Below are 25,938 nucleotides of genomic sequence, written 5' to 3' on the forward strand. Positions count from 1 at the left end.
CCCACAGGAGCAAAGAAGCTGTAAACGGCATGACTGTCCACCTGGCTGAGTACATCGTGGACACTGTGCGACAAGACAGAAAGCAAGCATCAGAAACGGGGGGCGGGGCTTCCCCGCTGGACCGGTGGTGAAGAATTCGCCTGCCAAGGCAGGAGACACGGGGTTCCATCCCCGACCTGGGAAGACCCCACGTGCCGCAGAGCAACTAAGGCCGCGCGCCACGGCGGCTGAGCCTGTCTGTGCTCTAGAGCCCGGGAGCCACGGCGGCCGGGCCCGCGCACCCTAGGGCCCATGCCCCGCAACAAGAGGAGCCCCCAGAATGCGAAGCCCACGGACTGCCAACTAGAGACTGGCCCCTGCTCTCCGCAACTCAAGAAAAGCCTGCGCGGCGACGAGGACCCGCACAGACAGAAAAAATTAAGTAATTAAATTAAAAACAAAAACCAGTGGGGCGGCGGGAAGCCGGTGTGGTTATAACGAAGGGCAGCCCAACACTGGGCCTCGTGAGCTGGAAGTGCCGGTGCCGCACGGCTTCCCAGGCGACAGATTCTGTGTGGCGGTTCTGCAGACGGCTACCAGTGCGGCCACCTCAGCAAGGAGTTACAGAAGATCTCCGTCTGACTCCCTCCGAGTACGTGTGACTCTACAATCACCTCAGTATTCTGAATGCTAGAGAAGCATGTTTACTGACGTGGAGCCGTGTTTCCAGTAGATCGCTGGGTGGAAAAGCCCAACTGCTAGGTGACGGCCAATAACACCTACAAAGTGATGGGTCTGCAAACATGTAAAATTAGGTTAACTAGAAGACGGAGGTGAGGGGAGGTGATTACAAGTCTCTCTCTCTTATTTAAAATCCGCATTCACTGAAAATATGGTAAAGCTGAGGTTTCATCTACAGGAGCAATACTTAGAGACAAAAATCACAAAACAGTATTTACAGTATGGTGCCACTTTTGCTTCAAAATGTTTACATAAAATCATATACTCAGAAGTGTGTATCATGCGTCTATTATATATACATATAGAAATGGTCTAGGGCATACATTCTACAATATTTAAGATGACTCTCAGGAGGAGGCATCCCTGGTGGCTCAGTAGTAAAGCATCTGCCTGCCAATGCAGGAGACATGGGTTCAATCCCTGGTTCAGGAAGATCCCAGATGCTGAGAAGCAACTAAGCCTGTGAACCCCAACTATTGAGCTTGTGCTCTAGAGCCTGGAAGCCGCAACCACTGAAGCTCAAATGCCCTGGAGCCCATGTTCTGCAACAAGAGAAGCCCCCGCGCCTCAGTTAGAGAGCAGCCCTCGCTCGCCGCAACTAGAGAAGTGCTCACGCAGCCATGAAGGCCCAGAACAGCCAAAAGTGAATAAATAAATAAAAGAGTGATTCCCGGGAGTTCCCTGGAGTCCAGTGATTAGATGGTTTCCCTGGCAGCTCAGCTGGTAAAGGATCCACCTGCAATGCAGGAGATCCTGGTTCCATCCCTGGGTTGGGAAGATCCCTTGGAGAAGGGAAAGGGTACTCACTCCAGTATTCTTGCCTGGAGAATCCCATGGACAGAGGAGCTTGGCGAGCCATGGTCCACGGGGTCACAGGAAGTAACAGTAAGTAACAAGGATATCATCGTCGGACACAACCGAGCGACTAAGCAGAGCAGAGCGGTGATTAGGAGTCAGCGCTTTCACTGCCGGGGCCCAGGGTGGCTCCCTGGCTGGGGAACTAAGACCTCACAAGTCGCACGCACAGGTCTCAGTGAAGCGCGGTCTGCCACCAGATGACCGTCCTACCTTCCCTGTCCCTCCCGGGAAGGCGGTCAGAAAGGCATGGAGGCTCAGAGAGGCTGAGCTGCCTGCCCACAGACACGCAGGCTGCGAAGGGTGGAGACGGGGCTCAGGTCCAGGTCCATAGCGCCTCCCGCTGGACTGCGGCTGCCACGCCCGTCTCTCCACCCTGTCTCCTCTCCACTCCCTCCCTGGCGGCCCCGGGCTCCTAGGCCCTGCCCCGGCTGGGGGCCGACAGGCTGCCAGCCTACCTGTGGCACCTCCACGGCCGACATGGAGAAGACGTGGAGGCAGAAGATCTTGGAGCCATTGTAGCCGACCACGAAGCCCTGCAGCTTCTGCTGGTGCACCGGGAAGGTGCTGGCCTTGATGTTGAGGTAGCCACCGCCCGAGAAGCAGAGCATGTCCTCACACTGGGTGTTCCAGGCCACACTGTTGGCGTTCGGCTCCTGCGGGCAAGGGACGGCGAGGGGCCGGCTCCAGCCCTACACTCCGCCAGGGGCTGGCTCCCTAAAGCCTGAATCACACTAAGCTGCTAACACGGGTTAGAGGGAAGGTTGGAGAGAAGGGATCAGACACAAAATGGATAGCACAGAGGAGGGGCAAGCTCCTCTCTGCACTGCGTGTGCTGGAATTCTTCAGGTAAGCATCGCTTCTGAAAAAATTATCCCCGAAGATTAATCATCACATAGGAAGTGAGAAAATCAGCCAAGTGGCATCTAGTTCTATTAAAGAATGAATAAACAAAGCTAGTCATGGAAGAAGATTTAAAGGGATAGATCCCAAACAATTACCACTGATTGTTTGGGGGTAGCTGAGATTGTGGGTAATTTTTTATTTTCTACATTTTTTTCTTTGCCTCAAATTTCCTTTTGGTCATGAATGTCTATTGTTTTTTATAATAAGAAAGAGAACAGTGAGTTATTTTAAAAGTAGAAAATATATATTGTCTCTGCGCTGACAATCCACACATGTAAAATCCTTCAAGCTAAGTTTCAACAGTACATGAACAAAGAACTTTAAAATGTACGAGCTGGACTTGGAAAATGCAGAGAAACCAAAGGTCAAATTGCCAACATCTGCTGGATCACAGAAAAGGCAGGAGAATTGAGGGAAAACATCTACTTCTGCTTCATGCACTACGCTAAAGCCTGTGGATCACAACAAACTGTAGAAAATTCTTAAAGAGACAGGAATACCAGACCACCTTACCTGTCCCCTGAGAAACCTGTATGCAGGTCAAGAAGCAACAGTTAGAACTGGACTTACAACAACAGACTGGTTCTAAATTGGGAAAGGAGTGCATCAGGGCTCTATATTGTCACTTTGCTTATTTAACTCACATGCAGAGTACATCATACAAAAGGCCAGGCTGGATGAAGCACAAGCTGGAATCAAAACTGCTGAGACAAATATCAACAACCTCAGATATGCAGATGATTCCACTCAAAAGGAAGAAAGTGAAGAGGAACTAAAGAGCCTTCTGATAAAGGTGAAAGAGGAGAGTGAAAAAGTCAGCTTAAAACTCAACATTCAAAAAACTAAGATCATAGCATCTGGTCCCATCACTTCATGGCAAATAGATGGGGAAACAATGGAAACAGTGAGAGATTTTACTTTCTTGGGCTCCAAAATCACTGCAGATGGTGACTGCAGCCATGAAATTAAACAACACTTGCTACTTGGAAGAAAAGCTATGACCAACCTAGACAGCATATTAAAAAGCAGAGACATTATTTTGCCGACAAAGGTCCATGTAGTCAAAGCTATGGTTTCTCCAGTGGTCACGTATGGATGTGAGAGTTGGGCCATAAAGAAGGCTGAGCGCCAAAGAATTGATGCTTTCGAACTGTGCTGTTGGAGAAGACTCTTGAGAGTCCCTTGGAAAGCAGGGAGATCCAACTAGTCAATACTAAATGAAATCAACCCTAAATATTCATTAGAGAGACTGAAGCTCCAATGCTTTGGCCATCTGATGCGAAGAGCCAACTCACTGGAAAAAGACCTGGAGGCTGGACAGATTGAGGGCAGGAGGAGAAGGGTCGACAGAGGATGAGATGGTTGGATGGCATCACTGAATCAAAGGACCTGAGTTTGAGTAAACTCCAAGAGACGGTGAAGGACAGGGAAGCCTGGCGTGCTGCAGTCCGTGGGATCACAGAGAGTTGGACATAACTTAGCAACTGAACAACTAAACTACAGTCACCCCAGGAGGCACCCCCGCCCTTCACTTCCCCCCAAAGTTTTCTGCTCAGCTCTGGAGCCCCAGGGACCAGTAGATGTTCATACTTTTCTGCTAGAACCTGTTATAATGACTGAGTTTATAACATACAAACATTATAATGTTTATAGTGAACATGGATTACTTTCATAATGAGTAAAAAACAATGTAAGTGTTTTCCTTTGCAGGGGGCCGGGGCAGCAGAGAGGAGAAACAGATAGCTGAGAACATTCGTGTCTCTTGGCAACTTAGAGAATTACCTCCCCTGGCCTCAGCAGGGCTGGGAAGGACACAGGCTCTTCCACTCCTGTTGAGCCTCAGCTGCAGATTCACAACTGGGGCCCTGCTAACCTAGTAACACCTCCAGCCATGGGTATTGAGTCTGGGGAGAAGAGAATAATGCTGAGGGCCCTCTTCTGTGCCAGGCGCTGAGCTAGGTTCTATGGCACGTTGTTTAACCCTGCAGCAATTCTGTCAGGGGGCAAGTACCAGTTTCATTTTAGAGGTAAAGAGCAGTGGAGGCTCAGAGATGGCCACTGACTTGCTCGAGAGCGCACAGTGAGTGATGAAAACAGGAGGTGGAGGCAGCTCTGTCTGAAGATAAACCTTGTGCGCTTTCTTTCCTCGAAACCACTCTGGCTCCCAGTGATGGGTGCGAGTAGCTATGACAGAGCCGCCTCAGCCCAGCGGTAGCCAGGCATCCCCTTCCCAACCCGAGGCAGCACCCCTCTGCCGTGTTAATGCCGCTGCTGAGGACAGAGAGCCCTGATGAAGGGACCTCACTCTGCCCACCACACAGGGAAAGCTGCAGCAGCTGAGGAAGCCAGTCAGGGGAGGGTTCAGCTCTGCGCGGAACTCGCTTCAGGCAAACGGCCTTGACCACCTACAAAGGCCTCAAGAGGCAAAGCGCAGCGCCCAGTCCAGCAGAAAGCCAGCCAGCACTGGGCATGGAGCCTGTGGGCCCTTTTCTCTGCTGACACTTCCTCCGGCCTAGGCGTTGTGTAAGCAGTGCCTATTCCCCCAAACACTCCACATCTGCCTGCTCCAGGGCATCCCTGTGAAAAGGCTGAGGGAGGACTCCCCCCACCGCCCCAACCCCTTTCAGGTGACAAAACTGATCCTGTTCCCTGACTGTGTCTCAGGGCAATCGCAGATACAGGCAGGCCTCCGGTCCGTGAGAAGCAGACTTTTCTGCTTCTTCAGATGTACAGAGAGCCCACACGGGCCCCACCGAGACTTACTATTACTCATTTACTGCTCACAGTAATCTTATAAGAAAGGTGTAACTTGCCCATCTTCCCAGTGTGGAAACCAACACCCACAGCGCTCACCCAGCTTCTGCAGCTCGTGTATGAGGGGCGGGCTGGGCCAGGGCTCTCAGACTCTGTGCTTCTGCACCTCCCTGCTCCCCCAGAGCCCCTCCTGCGGGGCTGGGAAGCGAGGGGAGGGTCTCTAGCCCGAGGACCCTGTCCTGGGCACTGCGGGGTCACCTGGAAGAGCAGCTCCTTGGTGTGGATGTCGTACACCAAGCACATGTCGTTCTCATCCACCACGGCCAACTTGTTGCGGGAGGCACTCATGTCCAGGCAGCGCACGGCGGTGGCCTGCTTCAGCAGGATGATGGCGAAGAGATTGTCCACGAAGATCTTGAGGATCTGGCAAAATTTCAGAGGGGAAAGTGTAACCATGGCTACAACACCCTGGAACACCGGCAGGTTGCTGGAACCCCACGTGCTCTACAGGCGCCATCGCCACTAACTGCACCAGAGGCTCTGCACGAGATGAGGAGAGGGAGTGGGGGTTCCCCACAGGGGACCTGAGTGTGGTCCTCAGAGGCTGCCTAAGTAAAGACAGGCCCCGAGACACGACCGGCTCACTCGAATGTCTGCTTGACTGGGGACAGTCAACAACATCACCCAGAATGAAGGATTAGAAGCCAGCACAGAGCAAGAGCTGAGTCACAAACTCATACAGGAAAAGGCTCCTGTAAACAGTGACAGACTTCTGGTGTAACCACAGCAAGAAGAGGGTGATGGTGAGGATGATGAGGATGGGGAGGAGGATGGGGAGGATGGGGAGGAGGATGGGGAGGAGGATGGTGAGAAAGGTGAGGATGCTGAGGAAAATGATAGGAAGGATGATGGGAAAGATGGTTGAGGATGATGGGGAGGATGGCGAGAGGATGGGGAGGATGGAGAGGAGGATGGCGAGGAGGATGGCGAGGAGGATGGCGAGGAGGATGGGGAGGAGGATGGGGAGGAGGATGGGGAGGATAGAGAGGAACATGGTGAGAATGGCAAGGATGATGTTGAGGACAATGGTGAGGATGATAGTGAGGGTGGTGAGGACGATGGTGAGGACGGTGAGTAGGGTGGTGCAGATGATAGGATGGTGAGGATGATGGGATGACAACGAGGATGGTGAGGATGATGCTGAGGAGGATGGTGAGGACGATGGTGAGGATGGTGAGGAGGACGGCAAGGATGATGGTGAAGATGATGGTGAGGATGGTGAGGATGACGGTGAGGACGATGGTGAGGATGGTGAGGAGGATGGCGAGGAGGATGGTGAGGATGATGGTGAGGAGGATGGTGAGGACGATGAGGAGGAGGATGGTGAGGATAGTGAGGATGATGGTAAGATTGGTAAAGTGAGGACAATGGCGAGGAGGATGGTGAGGATGATGGTGAAGATGGTAAGGATGATGGCAAGGATGGTAAGGATGATGGTGAGAATAGTGAGGATGACGGTGAGGATGGAGAGGAGGATGGTGAGGATGATGGTGATGATGGTGAGGATGGAGAGGAAGATGGTGAGGAAGATGGGGAGGATGGTGAGGAGAGTGGTGAGGATGGAGAGGAGGATGGTGAGGATAGTGAGGAGGGTGAGGAGGATGGTGAGGAGGGTGAGGAGGATGGTGAGGATGAGGATGTTAACAACTACTATTTATTGACTGTGTTTGACAGTCCTATGAAACATGGGCTGCGAAACCTGCGGGTGAGCCATGTGGGAATCTCATTTTAAAGTCTGAGCCTCAGAGAGGTGCAGGCACTGGCCCGGATCACACAGCTCGTGAGCTGCTAAGCATGCACACGGCCCCAGGATCACCTGCCCACAGAGCCCAAGCTCTCCAGTCTTGCACTGGAAGCGACAGTTGACAAGGAAGAAGCCAGCGCTCCTTCACTGTGGTGCTGACACTCTGCAGCCTATGCTAATCTCATCCCCTATGACTTTCAGCCCCAGGAAAGGCCTCAGAAGGCTCAACCACAGCCATCTGCTAGACAGCTTGGCTCTCAGGCTTATGCAGTTATATTTTCCCTTTCAAATTTCCATGTAACCCACTTAGAACTTTCTTCTTTTGCGCAAAGAACACACACACGTCTGTTCAACTTTTTGTAACCTAGATTTTCCACCTCTATTTGAGCATAGGGCCCATTTTCCTTGAAACACCTGGTAACAGCCTGAGGACTAACACCCTCTGAGGTGCAAGCTAGAACACATTACTTGATCCATTCACTGCTCTAATAGGCATCTGATCTAAGGAATGAGCTCCGTCTCCCTCTCTGTGAAGACACTGAAACTGAATCTCCAATAAGTCTCCCATCTCCTGGGTGACCTTAAATCCACGAAGCCTCCATGGCAGCCCAGAGACTGCAGAGCCAGCTCTGCCAGAACGTGGAATGCTGATTGGAGGCCACAGCGGCTTTGGCTTGACACTGTCCCCATAAAACAGGATCCTGGGCTGCCCTCCAACATGCCTGTGGGGCAAGGGGTGGGGTGTGGCGGGGGAGCCCTTTTCTTGCCCGGGAACCCACCTCGGGGTCACCACTAGTCTGGTTGCCCGTGTCTGCCTGCAGATGACTGGCCTAATGGGAGACGCGAGGGCGCACTCACCTGTCCGTTCTTCAGGCCGACCAACAGACCCTCCCTTCCTGGGGGGCCGCCGATCACCTTAATGTAGCGAATGAGAGACTCCATCTGCCACTCCCGCTCCTTCACGCCGCGGAAGGACAGGCACTGCAGCCGCCTCTCCTAGAAAACAAGCGCAGCTCCAAGTGAGCGCCAGCAGGACAGGCGTGCCCGGGTGCCCAAGGAGGTCTGCCTTTGCCTGCAGGGTGAAAACTACCTCCACACTCAGTACCCACTGAACCCCATCTAGACCCTGGGCCTGGCAGCTTCATACAAGCCTTCCCCGCGGAGCCCAGCCCAGCCTCCATCTTCAACAGACTCGGGGCAGCCACAGCCAGGGGCAGCACCGAGGCACATCTACAACCTGTGGTACCCTACCCTTGGGCTTCCCAGGTGGCTCAGTGGTAAAGAATCCACCTGTGACACAACAGACGCGGGTTCGATTCCTGGGTCAGGAAGATCCCCTGGAGGAGGGCACGACCACCCACTCTAGTATTCTCGCCTGGACGGTCCCACTGGATAGAGGGGCTTGGTGGGCTACAGGCTGTGGGGGTCACAGAGTCAGACATGACTTGGTGACTAAATAACAACAACAACCCCTCAACTGCTTTAATCTGAGATTTTTAGAGAGTTTTTTTTTTTAATAGTATCTTACATATGTGATTCCTAAAGGATTTCTTTCATTTTATCACTTCCAATAGGCCTAGTTTCGCAAAACCAAATCCACCTCTACTTCCAGGAAAGCGGCTGGGCTGGCCTTCTCTTACTGTCTTCCCAAACCTTCCTGGCATCAACCTAGACATCTTCTAGGAAGCCCTAAGTTGACAAATCTTGTTTTGTCAAAAAAATTCTCAGGAAGTAAAAACTTCCTTTACTCTTTTGAGTTGATATCATAAATTTTTTTGTTGTTTAACTGAAAGTGAGCATAAATTTCTGTGTGTATACGTCTACCAAAACGACCTTGATCTTCGTTTTGTGGGATATCAATGTATGCTTCAAGTCATTGAAATATATACAATCCCAGTTCAACAAAGTGCTTTGTGCAATAGAAAAATGTGTTTTTCAGTTTTTTTGTCTTTGGCCTCAAGTCTTGTAGGATCTTAGTTCCCCTCCCTGGGATTGAACCCCGGCCCTCAGCAGCGAGAGTGCAGAGTCCACTCTGCACTGGGCCAACAGGGCTCAGTCGACTCTGCAACCCCGTGGACTGTAGTCTGCCAGGCTCCTCTGTCCATGGGATTTTCCAGAAAAGATTACTGGAGTGGGTTGCCATTTCCTTCACCAAGAGATCTTCCCGACCCAGGGGTCGAACCCGTGTCTCTTACATGTGTCTCTTGTGTGGGCAGGCGGGATCTTTACCACCAGCACCACCGGGGAAGACCAACAGGGTAGGCCCCGTGTTCTCCAGTTTACGGCCCATGGTTTTCTGGTAGGGTCTGACCTGTCCAGATGCCAACAAGCGTGAAAGCAACAGCCACTGAGCTTGATGGATAAGAGCTTTCTTCTAGCAACCAGCTCTGGAGCCGGGAGGTGGGTGCCCCGCTCCCGGCGGGAGGATGAAGCGGATGCAGCCCGCCCCCCGTGCCACTGCCGCCCACCTGACAGAGGATGATGTGGTTGGCACACACCACCAGGAGGTTGCACTCGAACTTCCTGGCAATCTTCTCCTTCACCCGGTAGCGCATGTCCAGCGGGTCCTCAGAGTACAGCTCGTAGACGAGGATCTTTTCAGGCAGCTGGATCGCTAATCGATTCTTGTAGATGGCAATTTTCTTGACAAGTTCTTTGCATTTAATCCGAACTGTCAAAGAGGAGGAAAAAAAAAAACAACCAGCTCGAACAAGAGGCTATTAGGTAAGGGAGAAGGCAGAGAAATTAAAAGCCATCATTTACTTAATGCTAGTGGCAATTAAAGGAGACACACTCATCAAAAAACCTTTACAGAGTGTCTAATACACAATCAACTCTGCTAAACACTGAGTTGCATACAATCTTTGTGGCCCCGAGCTTACATCTGAGTCTGCAAAGTGAAAGTCTTTGTGCTACCATCACTTGCTGAAGATAAATCTCCTCTGAATGGCACTAATAGCCCCTGATGATCAGGAACACGTCTGGGTAACTGCCCACAGCTCCGGACACTTGCCACCCAGCACTCTGGCCAACAGGGAGCCGAAGGCAGTCTCTGGCACACAGCAGGGTCTCACGCTCGCGCTACAGGTGGAGAAAGTCCCTCAGCAAGGATGGCGGGGAACTGCCCGGCCGGGTGCACCCTAAGCATCTCAGCTGGAGTCTTCAATCAGAGGTGCTCCCAGGCAGGGGACCAGAGGATGCCACCCGACTCTGTAAGACACCCCTCGACCTGGACCCCCACACACAGGCCCCCGCGGTGCGCTGTGGCCGGGACACCTGCAAACAAATGCCCTTGAAATAAGCAGGTTCTCAGCCCACTGAACCAGCATGGCCACTTGAGTGGACAGAGGAAGGGACTGGCTTCCCGAGGCCTGGAACCCTGGCTTTCTGACCAAGCCCGTGCAACCCACTGCCCCCTTCTCTCTGGGGGGAGCACCCACTAGGAGGTGAGTGGACACAGAGCCAGGGAGAAGCACCCCAGAAGGGACTGTGGTCGGAGAGGACACAGGTCCACAGAGACCCACGCAGGTCCCCCAGCCCCCGGCTCTGACTTGTTATATGCTGCCCTCCCTTAGCCAGACAGTCCACTTCTCCTTAGTATTAGCTGCACATTTTTTTTTTTTTGGAGAGAGGGTTTATTGCTTCAAAGACATCTATACCCTCTCCACGCTCCCACCACACAAAACAGCAAGACCCAGTGGTCCAACATGTGTCCGGAACACCAAGGAGCAACACGCCCCACCGTCTCCTGTGCCCTGTGAGCAGCCCTGTCAGCCTGCCCCTCTTCCCAGCATCTGGGGGGCAGAGGGGCCGCAGCCACGCGCACCTTTCTACGCGCACCTTTCTGCTCGGTGATCAGGTGCTGCACAATGACATCCGTCATGCTGTCCCTGTAGGCGTAGCGGTCCTTGTAGAGCCCGTGGACCGTGCTGAAAATCAGCTGGTAGAAGGAAATGGTGCCGTCCTGGCAGCCGACCACCTGCGGAGAGCGGGCGCATCAGTTCTCAGCCTGCTGTGGAGACAGACCGTTCCCACCGGCCTGCCAGGAACAAACGTCAGCGATCTCACTGGCTAAACACGGCCGACGTCCACTGACTGCTCGGGTGGTGCCCCAACCAACCAACTCCCGCTTCTTACCACGTAGTTGGAGTCGGGCTTCACTTTACAGGTCCACACCCACGAGGTCTGCTCCCCAATGGCCCCGAGCCGCACACCGTCCTTGGTGAAAAGGGACGCTTGCTTGTCTGACCCCCCCAGCAAAATGTACTCCCCTTTAGTAAAGTAGCTGATGCAGCAGGGGTCAAAGTTCAGGGAGTGGTCCTTCCCGATCTGAACAAAGAGAACACACCAAGGAAGATCCACGCTGAATTCAAGATCACTGCAACACGATCAAGGGCTTTTCCCTCCGTCCTTTACACGGGGAGCTGGGAAGGTTGGGGAGAGCTGGCCAGCATTCTTCCGGGTGTGACTGATGCCATCATGAATACAGCCCAGCCCTCTACAACACCTCTCTCTCCTCCACAAGGACAAACCCTCCGGAGTCTCCCCGAGTCCCACCCAATGGCCCCAGGGCTGTGGCTTAGCTCTGCAGCCAATCCACACCCCAGATGGTCTTTCTCCCACTAGGCCTCCCCCTCTGCTCACAGCTCACAGCCCTTGCGTGGCTTCAGGATTTCCCTCAGTCCTCAGGGAAATTTCTTTTTCTTTTGGCTTCTCTTTTCCTTCCCTCCTTCTTCCCTTTTTTAGTACTTCACAAAACTAAGTCCATTCTTTTTCGACAACTGTTCTTTATTCTGAAACCACACTCATCCTATTTCTCTTTAGAACAACCTTACTGAGGTATTTCACACACCATACAATGCACCCATGTCAAGTGTACACCATAATCACTAATTCCAACACCCCAAAAAGAAGCCCTGTACCTGTTAGCAGTCAGTCCCGTTTCCCCTCTCTTTCCACCCCCTGGCAACCACGAATCTACTTGCTGTCTACGGATCTGCCCATGTTGGACGTTTCACATAAACGCAAACACAGACCGTGTGGCCTTTTGTGACCGCTTCACCCTTGCTGCAGTATGCAGCAGTACTTCACTCCTTTTCACTGCTGAGGATGTTCCATCGTATGGGTATTCCCCATTTTATTTTTCCATGCATCAGTTGATGGACATTTTGGTTCTTTCTATTTCTGGCTGATATGAACACTTGTGTGCAAATTTTTGGGCAGATGTATGCTTTCATCTTTCTTAGATATGGATACCTAGTAGAGTTGCTGGGTCATATAGTAACTTAGCATTTAACCTTTTAGTAACTACTTAAAAAAGAGGTTGGGTATACCATTTTATATTCCTGTCAGTAGTATACAAGGGTTCCAATTTCTCCATCCTAGTGGGTGTGAAGTGGGTCTCATTGTAAGTTTGATTTGCATTTTCCTGGTAGCTAATGATGTTGAACATCTTTTCATTTGCTTATTTGGCCACATGTATTTCTTGTTTGAAAAAATGTCCATTCGGATCCCTTTTCCATTTTTTAATTAAGTTGTCTTTTTATTATTGACTTGTAAGAGTGTTTTACTCCTTGGAATTCAAGCTATGACAAACCTAGACAGCATATTAAAAAGCAGAGACATTACTCTGCCAACAAAGCTTCATCTAGTCAAAGCTATGGTTTTCCCAGTAGTGATGTATGGATGTGAGAGTTGAACTATAAGAAAAAGCTGAGCACTGAAGAATCAATGCTTTTGAACTGTGGTGTCGGAGAAGACTCTTGAGAGTTCCATGGACTGCAAGGAGATCCAACCAGTCAACCCTAAAGGAAATCAGTCCTGAATATGCATTGGAAGGATGGATGCGGAAGCTGAAACTCCAATACTCTGGCCACCTAATGCAAAGAAATGACTCATTTGAAAAGACCCTGATGCTGGGAAAGACTGAAGGCAGGAGAAGGGGACGACAGAGGATGAGATGTTGGATGGTATCACTGACAAAGGACATGCGTTTGAGAAGCTTCAGGAGCTGGTGATGGACAGGGAAGCCTGGCGTGCTGCAGTCCATGGAGTCACAAAGAGTCATACACGACTGAGCAATTGAACTGAAGTTTTTTCACATATTTAAGATGCAAGTCCCTTATCAGATAAACGACTTGAAAACTTTCTCTCCCACTCCGTGTGCTGCCTCGTCACTGCTGACGGCGCCGCCTCTCCTTTTAGGGTGAAGGTCACACTCCTGAGCTTGGTTCCCAAGATCCTGCTCTGTCGAAATGAGCCTCTCACAGTTTCCCAAGTGGCCCACGCTCTTTCAAACCTCCATGCCATTCTCCACAGCACCCCAGCGCTAGACAAGGGTGTCCTGTCCCCCTTCTTCTCCGCCAGGTGTCATCTCTTCCAGGACACATCCTCATGTCTCCCTGCCCACCCAAGGCCGGAAGGGCTAGCCTAGCAGCCGCTCATAAATGTGGAGTAAATAAAGCAAATACAGGAAGGCAGGGTCACAACTAAGACAAAGACTTTACAGACCAAGCTGCATTTCAGTTCTACCATTTACTGGCAGTGCAGGGCCTTGGGCATAATATTTATTCCACTGCCCTGAGACTTGTCTGCTCATATCTAAAAAGCAGACCATCAGACTTTCCTGACAGTTCAGCGGTTCAGACTCCGCACTTCCCCTGCAGAGGGCTTGGATTTTATCCCTAGAAGAGGACATTCCACATGCCTTCAGTGTGGCTCAATAAATGTAAAAAGTTGATCATCAGAGTACCGGCTTCGCAAAGTTTTGTAAGAATTAAAAGAGATAAAGAATGCACAGCACTGAGCCCAGAACGTGGTGTCATAGGAAACGCTCAGTGAACAGGAGCTAACACAAATGATGAACAGTTACTAATAATGCAATCTCCAAACGTGAAACAGACTAAAACCAACAGGCGTGACCAAACCGGTACCTCCCCCGGGCTGGCACAGACCCGCATACCTGTTTTCCACTCAGTTGGTAGAAGGAAAGCTTCTGTCCCCAGTCAGCTACAGCCAGGATGTCATTACGTTCCTCTCTAATCAACAGAAGACAAAAGAGGTTAGGAGGGGCCAAGGCCTGCTGCTGAGTGTGGCCCGAAGGGTTTAACAAACAACAGGAAAGAGAAAGCCCTGGTCAGGCGGTCAGACTGCCAAGTGCCGGACAGGAGGACAGAGGCCAGAGGGCTGTGACGTGGGCCTACCCATCAACCGGTCCAGCGGGAAGGGGAAGGTGAGGTCAGCCCTCCCGGGATCTGTATGCCGACAGGACGCCCTACCATGCGGGTGGTCATGGTGCGGGGCCATCGCCACCGTGAAGAGCTGAGACCCCTGGTGTCACAGCTTCCTGGAAGCAGAGCTAACATAGCGGGGTTGGAGATCCGAGCGTGCTTTCTCTTACACACTACACAAGGTGGGGAGGGGTGGAGAGACGTGTCTTCGACGGTGGGAAGGCATGGATCGTCTGATTCTTTTTTTAATGGACAGAGGGGAACCTTGCTTGCTCTTCCTCAAGAGGAAACTAACACCCAAAGCTCGGTTCCCTCGCAGTTGGGGTTCTTGCGCAGGTGGAATGGTTTCTGGTTGGACCTAGCAGGAAAGAAAGGTGGCTTGCCACGACCAGCCGCTGTCTCTGAAACCGACTGCCCACTGGCATCAGCGTCCTGGAACTGCGGCTACAGGAGCCGCACAGGAGAAACCTCCTCGGCCAAAGCGCGGATCGGGCTCCTCAGGAGCCGAGTTCGGGCGCTGGCCTGAACCCACCTAACGTTGCTGCCTCTTCATTAACCCCAGTGTTTTGAGCCCAGGGCCCTGGGGTCATCTGACAGCACCATGAGACACTCAGGCAAAGCACGGGGCAGCCCGATGAGCAAAACCCAGGCAAGGGTGACAAGATGGCAACTCGCACGGGCACGAGTCGAGAGCCAAGGGGACAGAGACGACGCTGGAGGGGGGCGGAAGGGGCCCACAGGTGAGCTCCGTGTGGTCAGCAGTGACACCCAAACAGGCCCAGGGGCCCAGGCCGCGGCGAGCCCTCCTGGGGAGACCTCGCACAGCGCTGGGTTGGCTTCAGCCTCCGTGAGCTGGGTGGGTGGTTTCCAACCTCCTTTCTCCCCCTTTCAGCACCCCCCGCCACAAAGCCTGGGCAGTGGGACTCTTCACCAAAACAAACCTTGTGCTGGTAACTACAGGGTCTGCTCTGGCTGAACACAGGTTGGGGCGTGCAGCCCACCCTCTCCTCCCTTCCTGGCCCCCGTCTGCCACCTTCTCCCAAGGAAGTTCAGGCACCACAGAACGGTTTGGATGAAGTGATCGAGCTTAGGACTCGTCAATCAGAATGTCCCGGCTCCCACAGCACAGCCTGCAGTGGTTTCCCTACAGGTAATCTGGGCTGAAGAGGAGGAAGGACGGCTGGACAGCGAGGATTTGACGTGAGGACTGTGGGTAAGACGCGGGAGCTCCTCTCTGATGCGTGTCCTAGCAAACGCAAGGTGAGGTGCGGTGTGGGAGCAGGCTAAGAGGTGTCCAGTGAGAGGCAAGGTGTCTGATGAACTACGGTACAGCCAGGCCAGGGCACACGGGCAGGCGCTCAACGTCACGTTTTTCAAAGGAGCCCTAAATGTTACTGTAAAGAGTTCACTCTGTGATGCTAAGCGGACAAAAAGGGAGTAGGATATGGTTTGGTTCATAGTATGAATGCGCTAGAAGACTGAGGGGAAATACACTTAAGATGCCGACCGTGGTTTCCACTGGGGATGGGGTTTTACAGAAAAGTTGAACTTTCTCCTTTGGACTTTTCAGTGTTTGCCAGAGTTCCTCTAAGAAGAGTCCTATGACCCACACACGAGCTTCAGGGGAGTGCTCCCCCCGGCGGGAGGAGCCTGCGCCAACAACGCCCCCGGGTCTCTTTGGGAAGGGAGCCTGGCCGGCCGAGGCTGGCGGCGGGCCCTTCTGGGACGGGCTCGGCTCCTCGGGACACACTCACAGGCTGTCGTCCCCGGCACTGTCGTCCTCTTCCTCAGGCTCGTCCTCCTCTGCCTCACTACCCTGACTACTGTACACTGCGGACTTCAGACTGGAAGGGATTTCCTGAAAGTATCTGCTGACAGTGACTTCCTCTGCATCCTCCATCTCTATGTTCATCCAGAAATTCTCCCATCGGCTGCAGACGGTAAGGGCTTGTTCAATCGCATTGCCTAGAACTGCACTAGGGCTATTAATTTCAAGGCCTGTCAAGGAGCCCCTGCCCCCTGCCCGGAAGAGGACAGCGACCAGGTACACAGGCATCCTGCGTCTCATGAATTAAAAATGGGCCCCCAAAGCCACAGAGTCATCTGTGGCCACAAAAAGCAAACAGCAGGAACTCTGGGGTAGGCTAATGGGCTCTGAAGCCATCAGACATGCATGCCACAGCCCTGGGTTGGACCAAATTATTCAAGAAGCAGCATAATCATCTGATGTCAGAAAGGCCGTGAGATTAAACAGCCTTCTAAATCAAGTAGGTCCCACCTTTAAAATGACATTGGGCTGGTAAACAATTAAGTCCTTTACCTTCAGAGGACTCTGTGGGGAATAGTGGTGGCTTAATAATGTTACAGGATTATACAAGGAGATCTAAAGCTATTAGGCCCCCATCAAAATCACATGAGCATAGTAAAAGAAAATGTGCATAAGGTTGGAGAAGGTAGATGCCACTTGTTTGTGGAACTGTAGGCTTTGGGGATATTTATACTTAATACTGACATTTGGGGGGCCAAGGGCAGCAAAAAATGCTCATGAAAAGGCAAAAAGGGAAAAAAAAGAAAAGGCAAAAAGGGCTCATGAAAAAGCACGTGTTCTGTTCGGACTTGGAGGGAAGAACTGAAAAGGGGAAAAGACCTAAAGCCACAGCACAGAGGTGAGTTACTGATTCAAACGGAGTGGCTCTCCTGTGTCACATGCATACACACTCTCTCTGTCACACATACACACTCTGGGCTGGCCTAGATAGCTCATCTGCTCAGCTATATTTCTGGGATGCATTCCAAAACTCAAGATGGGCTTTTTAAAAATTCCATTCAAATGGAACAGGTTCCAAAACGGATCAGTCACATGGGCTGAGAAGTCTTTGAATTAGGGAGCCTTCGTGAGGAGAGAAAGAACCCAGCGTGCTGAGAAAGGGCTTCCTAGGGCTCCTGACCGAGGAGGAGGATGGTGGAGGAGCAGGAGGGTGGAGGAGGGCGGTGGAGCAGTCACCTGGACGGGTTCCAGCAGATGGACCAGATGGGGGCGAGGGAGCCCCCCGGCCGCTCTATCTTCACCTTCTCCTCGCCGCTCTTGTTGCGGATGCTGACGACCCCGTTGAACATCCCCAGCGCCAGGTACTGCCCGTCGTTGGTCCAGCTGTTCAGACAACCGCCAGAGGGTGTGGGACGGGGAAAGGGAACACGCAGGTGAAAGCAGTGAGGGTGGGGCCCGGCTTCAGACCGCCTGATGAGGCAGCCACGGCCGGATGCACCTGGGCCCTGAAGTAAAGCTCAGGGGGCCACACTTGGGAGTCCCACTGCTTCCCAGCGCGGAGGGCAAGACATGAAGGCGGCAACACCTTCCTCTGGGCGCCCACGGTCTCTGTCGGCGCCGCCACAAGTGCCCTGAGCTCCGCCTGCGCCGCTGGCGGGGCGGGCCTACCCCCTGCTCTCTGTGTCAGCCTCCTCCCACCTCCAGAGCCCCCTGAGCACAGGACCCGCATCTCGGTTACTGCCAGTCTCCCGGACAGGTGTCTGCCAGCTGCTGAACGAAAGGAAGGCTGCGCTGAGAAGCCGCTGGCAAGCACAGCCACCCTTTGGGAGCATCTACCATCTGCAGGAGCCACTTGCGTTCAACTCACTACCTCATGTGCATTTCACAACAGCCCCATCAAGACGGCGTCTTTTTCTTTTTCCTCACATACAAAATGGAAATACATTTTTCATTTCTCTATGTTTTACAAACAACTGATTCTTCTTCATTAAAAACCTCCAACTCTGTTCTAAAATGAGAATATCCTGATGCTTGGAAAAAGCACTTATTGTAGCTTAAAATTAAAAAATGTGAGTGAATGACTCCATATATTGAAGTGTTACATGTTATTGCAAACATCAAATTTCTTTTTTTTTTTAGTATATTTTCTTTTCTTTTTATCATCTTAATTCCCATTTATCAAATGAGGAACCTCCTGAGGTCACAGAGCCTGTCAGCTGCTGAACCTGGATCTGAATCCAGATCTAACGTCAAAGCCTGTGCTTCCTCCAGCGCTGTGCCACCTAGACAAGGCCAGCTCCGTGCCCCCAGAGTCTGCTGAGCACGGCCTGAGGCAGGGACACCTGCTGCTAGACAACTGCCAAAAGCCACCTGCAGTGCTCTTTCGCTCCACAAAGACACGGGTTCTTCCCACCAAGGAGACCACGAGAGAAGAGAGGAAACATGGGGCCCAGACCAACTAGGAAGCAGGAGACCTTCTCTACTGTGTGAACTAACCACATTCTGCGTCTGTCTGAAGGGCAGGGGAACAGAAAACCACCCTCAGAGCGGCCCCTTAACCTACCTGCAGCAGGTGATCTTGCTGCTGGATTTGTGCTTAGAGACAGACTTCTGCTCAGGAGACCATAAGCCTTCAACACAAAATAAGACGAGAGACGGGTTGGACTATTGTTGTTGTTCAGTCACTAAGTTGTGTCCGATTCTTTGTGAGCCCACGGACTCCAGCAGACCAGGCCTCCCTGTCCCTCACCATCTCCCGAAGTTTGCCCAAGTTCATGTCCATTGCATCGGTGGTTGGAATATTACTCAGCAACCAAGAGGAACAAGGTACTGACACATGCTACAACTCAGATGGATCTCTAGGGTTTCATGCTGAGTTTAAAAAGTCAACCACAAAAAGTCATATGCTGTATGAGCCCATCTCATATAGAGAATAACAGATTAATGGTTACCAGGCACAAGGCGTTAGCTATAATAGGAGATGGGGAAGAAAGTGTTAGTTACGTTCAACCCCTGGGTTGTAGCCCACCAGGCTCCTCTGTCCATGGAATTTTCCAGGCAAAAGTACTGGAGTGGGTTGCCATTTCCTCCTCCAGGGGATCTTCCTGACCCAGGGATCGAATCCAAGTCTCCTGTGTCTCCTGCACTGGCAGGCGACTTCTTTACCACTAGCGCCACCGGGGAAGCCGACAGGAGATGGGGAAGCTGATGATAAGGAGCATCTGTGTGGTGATGGTCACCGACAGAGGTGATGACATGACACAACTATACACACACACACTGCGCCAGGCCAGCCTCCTGATCGTGATCTTGTACGACAGTTACATAAGACGTATCCACAGCGGAGAGAGGAGGAAGGGTACCTGAGACCTCTCTACTATCCCTGCAGCTCACTGTGAGTCTATAACTACTTCAAAAGTAAAAAAGAAAGGAAGAGACATTGGTGAACTTCTAGCCAACCTTTAACTCAAAGAAATGGTAACTTTCATAGTTACTACACTGTAACCAGGATACAACTTAGAGGTCAAAGTAAGGAATGAAGCCTCCTAAAAATCCAGCCTCCGCTCCTAGGCTTTCCGGGCCGTGCCCTGTCCCCGCATACTGGTTGCCTTGGACTTGCTCCCTCCTGCCACTGACTCAGTGCCGCACAACAGGTCTATGTCTAGGCAACACCACCAAATTCTGCTCTGGGTCTGGGCCACAAAGCACGGCCAAGAAAGAAAATCTAGGGCAGAAATACATTTGCAGGGCAAGATGCAACATCCAGCAATTTGCCTCCCTGGTCTCCGGCACTGGAAGGCATCCTCCAGCATTTCCGTCTGTGCTCCAGCCGTCTCCCCTCACCGCACCCTCCAGGGCCTCTCGGGAGCGCTGTCCGGAGCAGGCGCTAGATGCAATCATGTGGCCTGGGTCTGTCCCTTACCAGCAGGGCGACCTCAGGCACGTCACTGGACCACCCTGAGCCCCAGTTCTGTTTCATCGGCACAGCAAGGATGAGAATGCTACCTGACCTCAGGGTTGTCACAGAGCTCACACAAGAACTCATTTAACCCTTGGCACGGTGCCTACTGGCCTTCCCTGGAGGCTCGGTGGTAAAGAATCTGCCTGCCAGTGTTGGAGATGTAAGAGACGCAAGTTTGATCCCTGGGGCGGGAAGATCCCCTGGAGGAGGAAAAGGCAACCCACTCCCGTTTTCTTGCCTGGACAATCCCATGGACAGAGGAGCCTGGCGAGCTACACTCCATGGGGTGGCAAACCGTCAGACATGACTCAGCAACTGAGCACACATACACACACTCAGCGCCCACCACGTCACCAACGCTCAACAAATATTATTACTTCATAGTGTATTTTTACAAATTCGACCTCCCTACCTGCCCCCGACCACAAGCTCTTTGAGGGCAGGATTTCTACTTGGTCTTTTTCAGTCCAAAAGTAAGCACCCAGACCAGTGCCTCACATGGAGAAAGTGCTAAATTTTTCATTAATGACAGTCCCTTCCCCTTTTATGTACACAACGTGCTTTCAATCACATCCTCTCTTTTGAACCTCTGAACTCTATCAGTGGACGGAAAGAACACGTTCACTTTGGGTCAGGAAGGGAAACAGAGGAGTCAGATCCCTTGTTCCCTGACTTCAGTGATGGCTGCTCTGTGTACACATTATCTCCCAGCAAGGAAAACAGCACTGACGAACTGAAAGCCAGACTGGACCTTGAACCTGCAAGCCTCCACCCGCTCGCCCGGCCTCTGCTCTATGCCGGGACCCCACCAGGGCCGTGTGCGGGGCGGGTGTGCTCCTCGGGGAGGACAGCCACAACCACGGAACGAGTACAGGGGGACGCGCTGCACACGGATGCTGGGGGACACGGAGGTGGGGACAACTGGACTGTCCCCTCTCAGAGGCAGCAACGCCAATCTCGCCAGGGCTCTCCCGTTCCTCTCCCCACCTCCCTTCCCAGGGCCTTCTCCCAAACTGCCGTCTTACTCACCCATTTCTGACCAGACTCAATGACCTCATTCACTCCTTTGGTTTCTACACAATTTTAAAGACAATTCTCAGCCTCCCCTCAGCCACTGAAGGGAGAAGAAGGCGCACTGACTCGTCGCCACATTCTGGATGGATTCCAGCACTTTTTCCCAACTTCCAGTCATTCCAGGACGAGACGCTGGGAACTAGCACCTACCGATGTCGCTGGAGGAACAGGATGCCAGCTGGTGGGTGATGGGGTTGTAGGAGACACACTGGATGGAGTCATTGTGCCTGGAAGTAAACAACTGCAGATGATTACACGGCAGACCACAAACGCTGCAGTGGCTCCAGCAGCAGGCCGTAATGACGGGCCCACAGACAGCCTCTCTACTCCGCACCAGGAGCTCTGCTGCAAGCGGCCAGGGAAAAGCACGGGGGTGAACCCCCCCCTCCTCGGGTGCCTCTCAGCTACCATCTTCCTCTCTACACGTTACCCACCCACCAGGCCAGCCACCTCCTCCAAGGTAAACGCGCTGAACGGCTCTGGGCTGTCAGCTGGTAAGAGAATGACGGAAAGCCCCTTGCCAGGCGCACTGGAAGCGCCGTATGAATGGCCATTCCTCTTATGCTCTGTGGAGGCCTGGAAACACATTCACTGACACAGGGTGCAGGTACAATGAAGATACTGTCATAGGCCAAGACCTGGAAACACCTGAGATGGCCGTGAAGGCTGAGGGAGCCGTGTCCCACGCGTGGCGCCTCACCTTCAGGTCTACTCCACTCGTGACCTACTTCATTCATTTATTCACTCATTCAAATGTTGATCTGTACACCCATGCTCATAGCAGCATTATTCCAACCAGCCAAGAGGTGGAAGCAACCCAAAGGCCCATCAGCAACAGATGAATGGATAAACAAAATATGGTCTGTAGACACACTAGGGTGTTATTCAGCATTAAAACGTACGGGGATTCTGACACATGCTACAGCACGGATAAACCTGGAGGACATTAGGCTCGGTGAAATGAACCAGTCACAGAAGGACAAATACCGTAGGATTCCACGCATATGAGGTACCCAGAGGAGTCAAATTCACAGAGAGTAGAACTGCGGTGCCCAGGGCTGGGGAAGGGGGATGGAGGTGGTTGTTTTTAGGTGAGGAGTCTCAGTTTTGCGAGATGCAGAGAAGCCCGGAGGTTCACTGCACAACAACATGGATGTACTTAGTTAGCACCACTGACCCGCACAGTTAAAAATGCTCAGGATGGCAAACTGCATGTTATGTGTATTCCACCCCAATTCAAAAGAAAACCATCACTTGTCAAGTACCTACAATGGGCCAGGCAAGGCACCGGCACCAGAGACACACGGTGAACAAAACACAGGCAGTGTCTGCCCCCATGGGGCCTCCAGGCTGATGGGAGGAATAGATCAGTCATCAGGGTAAGTGTAAAACTACAGCTGTGAGGGACTCGCCTGGCGGTCCAGTGGTTAGGACTCCACGCTTCCACTGCAGGGGGCCCGGGCTGGATCCCTGGTGGGGGAACTAAGATCCAGCTTGCCACCCAGCACGAACCCCACCCCCCAAAATAAAAGTACAGCTGTGAAAAATGCCATGAAGGAGACCCGACGGAGGCTAGAGGGGCAGGGAAGGCTTTGCAGAAGAAGCCACGTCTGAGATCTGCAGAGGGTGAGCAGAGCCTCGGCACAGAGAGAGGCCTGGAGCACACGGAGCCCAAGTTTCGGGCTGGCCACCCTGGGTGGATGTGGGGTCCTTCCCTGAGGTGGGGACACTGGAGGGGGCCGGGGGGTGGGGTAGAATGTGCAACGTTAGACTAACTGAACTGAGCTACACAGAAGCACCACCCAGTGCCAGCCAGGCCAGCAGAGCTCAAGACTGCGCCCTCACTAACTCACTCCCCAACCTTCTCAGCACACAGTCCCACAACTGAACTTCAATTGCAAGTAAAAAAGTCCTTCCTGATGTCTTTTCTAAGGGGTTTGTGCTTCAGTTGCTCAATAAGAGGCCAAGTAATGATACCGTGCACCTAAACGATCACTTACGTGTACTTCAGAATGCCTTCCAATTTTGACGTCCAGATTATAACGCTTTTGTCAGCCGATCCAGAAGCAAAGCGTTTGCCTGAAAGCGTTTTTAAAAAGAAAATAAATTTCACATTTCTTCAGGCTGGCATTTTGCAGACAGTATTTCTTAGAAAGCTGCTTCTTTAAGGCCCCTAGGAAGTATCAGTTGCTTCTGCAACCCTTCTTATCAGTGCTGGGTGGCAGCACTTTGGAGTCAGGAAGTTTGAGTTCATTTCCAGTTCTGTCTGGCACTAACGGAGATGTATGGAGAGCCTGTCGCAAGCCAGCATCACGTCCTACGCTCAGAATTGAGTCATGATTCAAGCATACGTGATCCCTACCTTCATAGAGTTTGTCTGGTGGGTAAAGCAGGCATTAAGTTAAATTAATCCAATTCAAACACAATGTGGAGAGAAAAAAAAAGCAGCTCTATGAAAGAGAATACATGGGGACCTCATTTCAGTGATGGAGGCTTCTCTGAGAATGGGATCATTCATTAAGACGTGGAGGCTGAGGGCTTCCCTGATGGTTCATTGGATAAGAACCCGCCTGCCAATGTAGGAGACCTGGGTTCGATCCATGATCTGGGAAGATCTCACACGCCGCAGGGCAACTAAGCCCACAGGGCAACAAAGACCCGGCACAGGCAAAAATAAATAAATATAATTATTAGGAAAAACAAACAAAAGAAAAGACCTGAAGGTTGACCAAAGCCTAGCCGGGTGCAAAGAGAGCAGAAAGGCCCATCCATATGGGTCAAACAGATGTACAAAGACCCTGAGGCAGGAAAACACTGCACATCTGGCAGGCTGAGAGCAGCCAGCCTGGACCATCACGGGCAAAGGGCGAGGTGGGTCATGGAGGGATCTCCTGGGGCTTCAAGGCCACATCAAGACCCTGCTCCCTGTCCCAAGGAAAGGCTTCAAGCCAATGAGGCCAGGTGAGGCTTTCACTCTCACACTACTTTGGCTGGGTGGCCCCGCTACAAATACTCAGTCAGAGAAGGGCCTCTGTCTCTTCTTCCCGTCGCTGCTCCCCCAGCCCGGCAGGCGGCAGGGGAGGGAGAGAGGGCTCTGGGCTCAGTCTGCGTGGGAATTCCCCCTGACGTCACCCGCCAGCTGCAGGACCTGGCAGGAGCCACCGGGCACCTCCAGGCCCTCGTTTCCTCATCGGAAAAGTGGAAGCAACAACGGTGTTTACCTCCCGGCTGCTGTGAGGAGGCAGTGAGATTACAGCGCTTAGGACTGGGCCTGGCCTGGGATCGATGCTGAACAAAATCAGCTACTGTTATCACTATCACTTCCTCACATTATCGTGTATCGCTTTCCCTGAGGAAATAAAACTAGTTCTCACACACCTCTGTATCATGGCTGCTTATTAAGTATTTAGTAAACTTAAGGGAGAAACCAGAAACAAGCGAAATCATCATATTTTAAAGAGCAAAACCATAATTCAGTGTATCTTTACTTCTAGAACCAAGGGGGACTTTGTTATCACTACCCAGGTGTTACGAGGGGCGGCATGAGGCACTGGGAAGAACGCGGGCTCCGCAGTCAGAGGGCCCGGTCAGGCCCGGCTCTGCCAAGTCTCCTGTGACTCGCTAAGTCGCTTCCGTCGTGGCCGACCCCTTGTGGTCCTGTGGGCCGTGGCCTGCCAGCTCCTCTGTCCATGGGATCTCCAGGCAAGAGCACTGGAGTGTAATGGCTCCAAGCCTATCTTCTCACCCCTTCCCTGCCTGCTTCAGGCTGATCTCCCAGGCTACTGGGAGATCAAGTGAGATGACACGTGTGACAGGACTCTGCAAAACACTGACAAGTGCCCCTGATTGCAGAGCTTGCTCTGACATCCCCAAGGGCCATCACGGTGCCGCAGGCCAGAGGCCCTAGACTTATAAATTCTGAGACCTCACACGTCACCCCCTGTTATTACTGAGAACTTGACATATAAAAAACAGGACTACCACGGGACAGCACACCTGACTACCAGGCAAGAGCCAGCACTGTCTCTGCCGCGAACCTGCTGTCACGTGACAGGAACTCACGTGACTTCGCTCGGTCATTATGCAGGTCTAACGTGAAGAGGATGGACTAGGTCAGGCTAACGCTGGGTGCATGAAATGGCACGTACACATGCAGTATGTGCATTTTTCTAGAGAGGGATCTGTAGCTTTCATCAGATTCTCAAAGAGGTCCGTCATCTAAAGGAAGTGAAAACCCTGGAGCCTGAAAGATCACGGTCCATCCGCACCCTGCGCCCCTGGTCCTGCACCCTCCCAGCAGCGGTCACAGAGGTCCGTCTCTAATCCTAGGTCCACGTGACACAGGAGGAAGGTGAGACTCAGAGAGTCAACCACCACGTCCACCTCACAGAGCTTTTGGGCTTGGAACTGTCTCATCCCAAAGCCCATGCTCCTCCCCCAGACGACGCCCAGCTGGGGAAGCACGGATTTACTTTAACTCTCCACATCAGTTTCATGCAGCTGGTGTGAGGACCACCTCTCTACTTCCTCACCCCACCTGGTGCCCTAATTCCAATGACCCTTCAACTCCACTTAAACCTCCCTCTCCACTGCCCCTCAGCCCTGTGATCCTCTCTCCCCTATGACTCAGCAACAGTTCAAGGTCAATGTAGATGATCACTCTTTTGCAGACATCCTCTGCCCCTGCCCTCGTACTTCATCTTCAAGACGAGCCCGTAAACCTACCACTCTGGTAAAACCCCCCTCTCCACTTGCTCTGCCCCTCCCGTATCCACGCAGCTCTAAGTGATGGAGAAAAAGAATCATCACACCGCTGAGTTCACTTTCAATCCACGGTCACCAGCTTCGGGTGGGCATTTCATGGAGC

The 25,938-nt window shown here is 52.3% G+C and overlaps 1 protein-coding gene across 3 annotated transcripts in view; it reads right to left on the minus strand.

Annotated features, from left to right (window-relative positions):
* Positions 1-25,938, minus strand: part of IFT122 (intraflagellar transport 122) — a 65,534-nt gene that overhangs the window by 30,368 nt on the left and 9,228 nt on the right. For 2 of the 3 annotated variants that reach the window (XM_065933938.1, XM_065933939.1), the window contains exons 4-14: positions 23,072-23,150; positions 21,222-21,298; positions 18,600-18,666; positions 17,273-17,419; positions 14,001-14,076; positions 11,177-11,368; positions 10,880-11,018; positions 9,508-9,710; positions 7,898-8,035; positions 5,494-5,658; positions 2,034-2,231 (exon numbers count right to left, since the gene is read on the minus strand). In XM_065933938.1, coding sequence (XP_065790010.1) covers positions 2,034-2,231; positions 5,494-5,658; positions 7,898-8,035; positions 9,508-9,710; positions 10,880-11,018; positions 11,177-11,368; positions 14,001-14,076; positions 17,273-17,419; positions 18,600-18,666; positions 21,222-21,298; positions 23,072-23,150 — 1,481 coding nt within the window. Of the gene's footprint in view, positions 1-2,033; positions 2,232-5,493; positions 5,659-7,897; positions 8,036-9,507; positions 9,711-10,879; positions 11,019-11,176; positions 11,369-14,000; positions 14,077-16,022; positions 16,200-17,272; positions 17,420-18,599; positions 18,667-21,221; positions 21,299-23,071; positions 23,151-25,938 lie in introns of all 3 variants that reach the window. The other variant, XM_065933940.1, reaches the window with a different exon arrangement.

Source organism: Muntiacus reevesi, chromosome 4, assembly GCF_963930625.1.
Source record: "Muntiacus reevesi chromosome 4, mMunRee1.1, whole genome shotgun sequence".
NCBI lineage: Eukaryota > Metazoa > Chordata > Mammalia > Artiodactyla > Cervidae > Muntiacus > Muntiacus reevesi.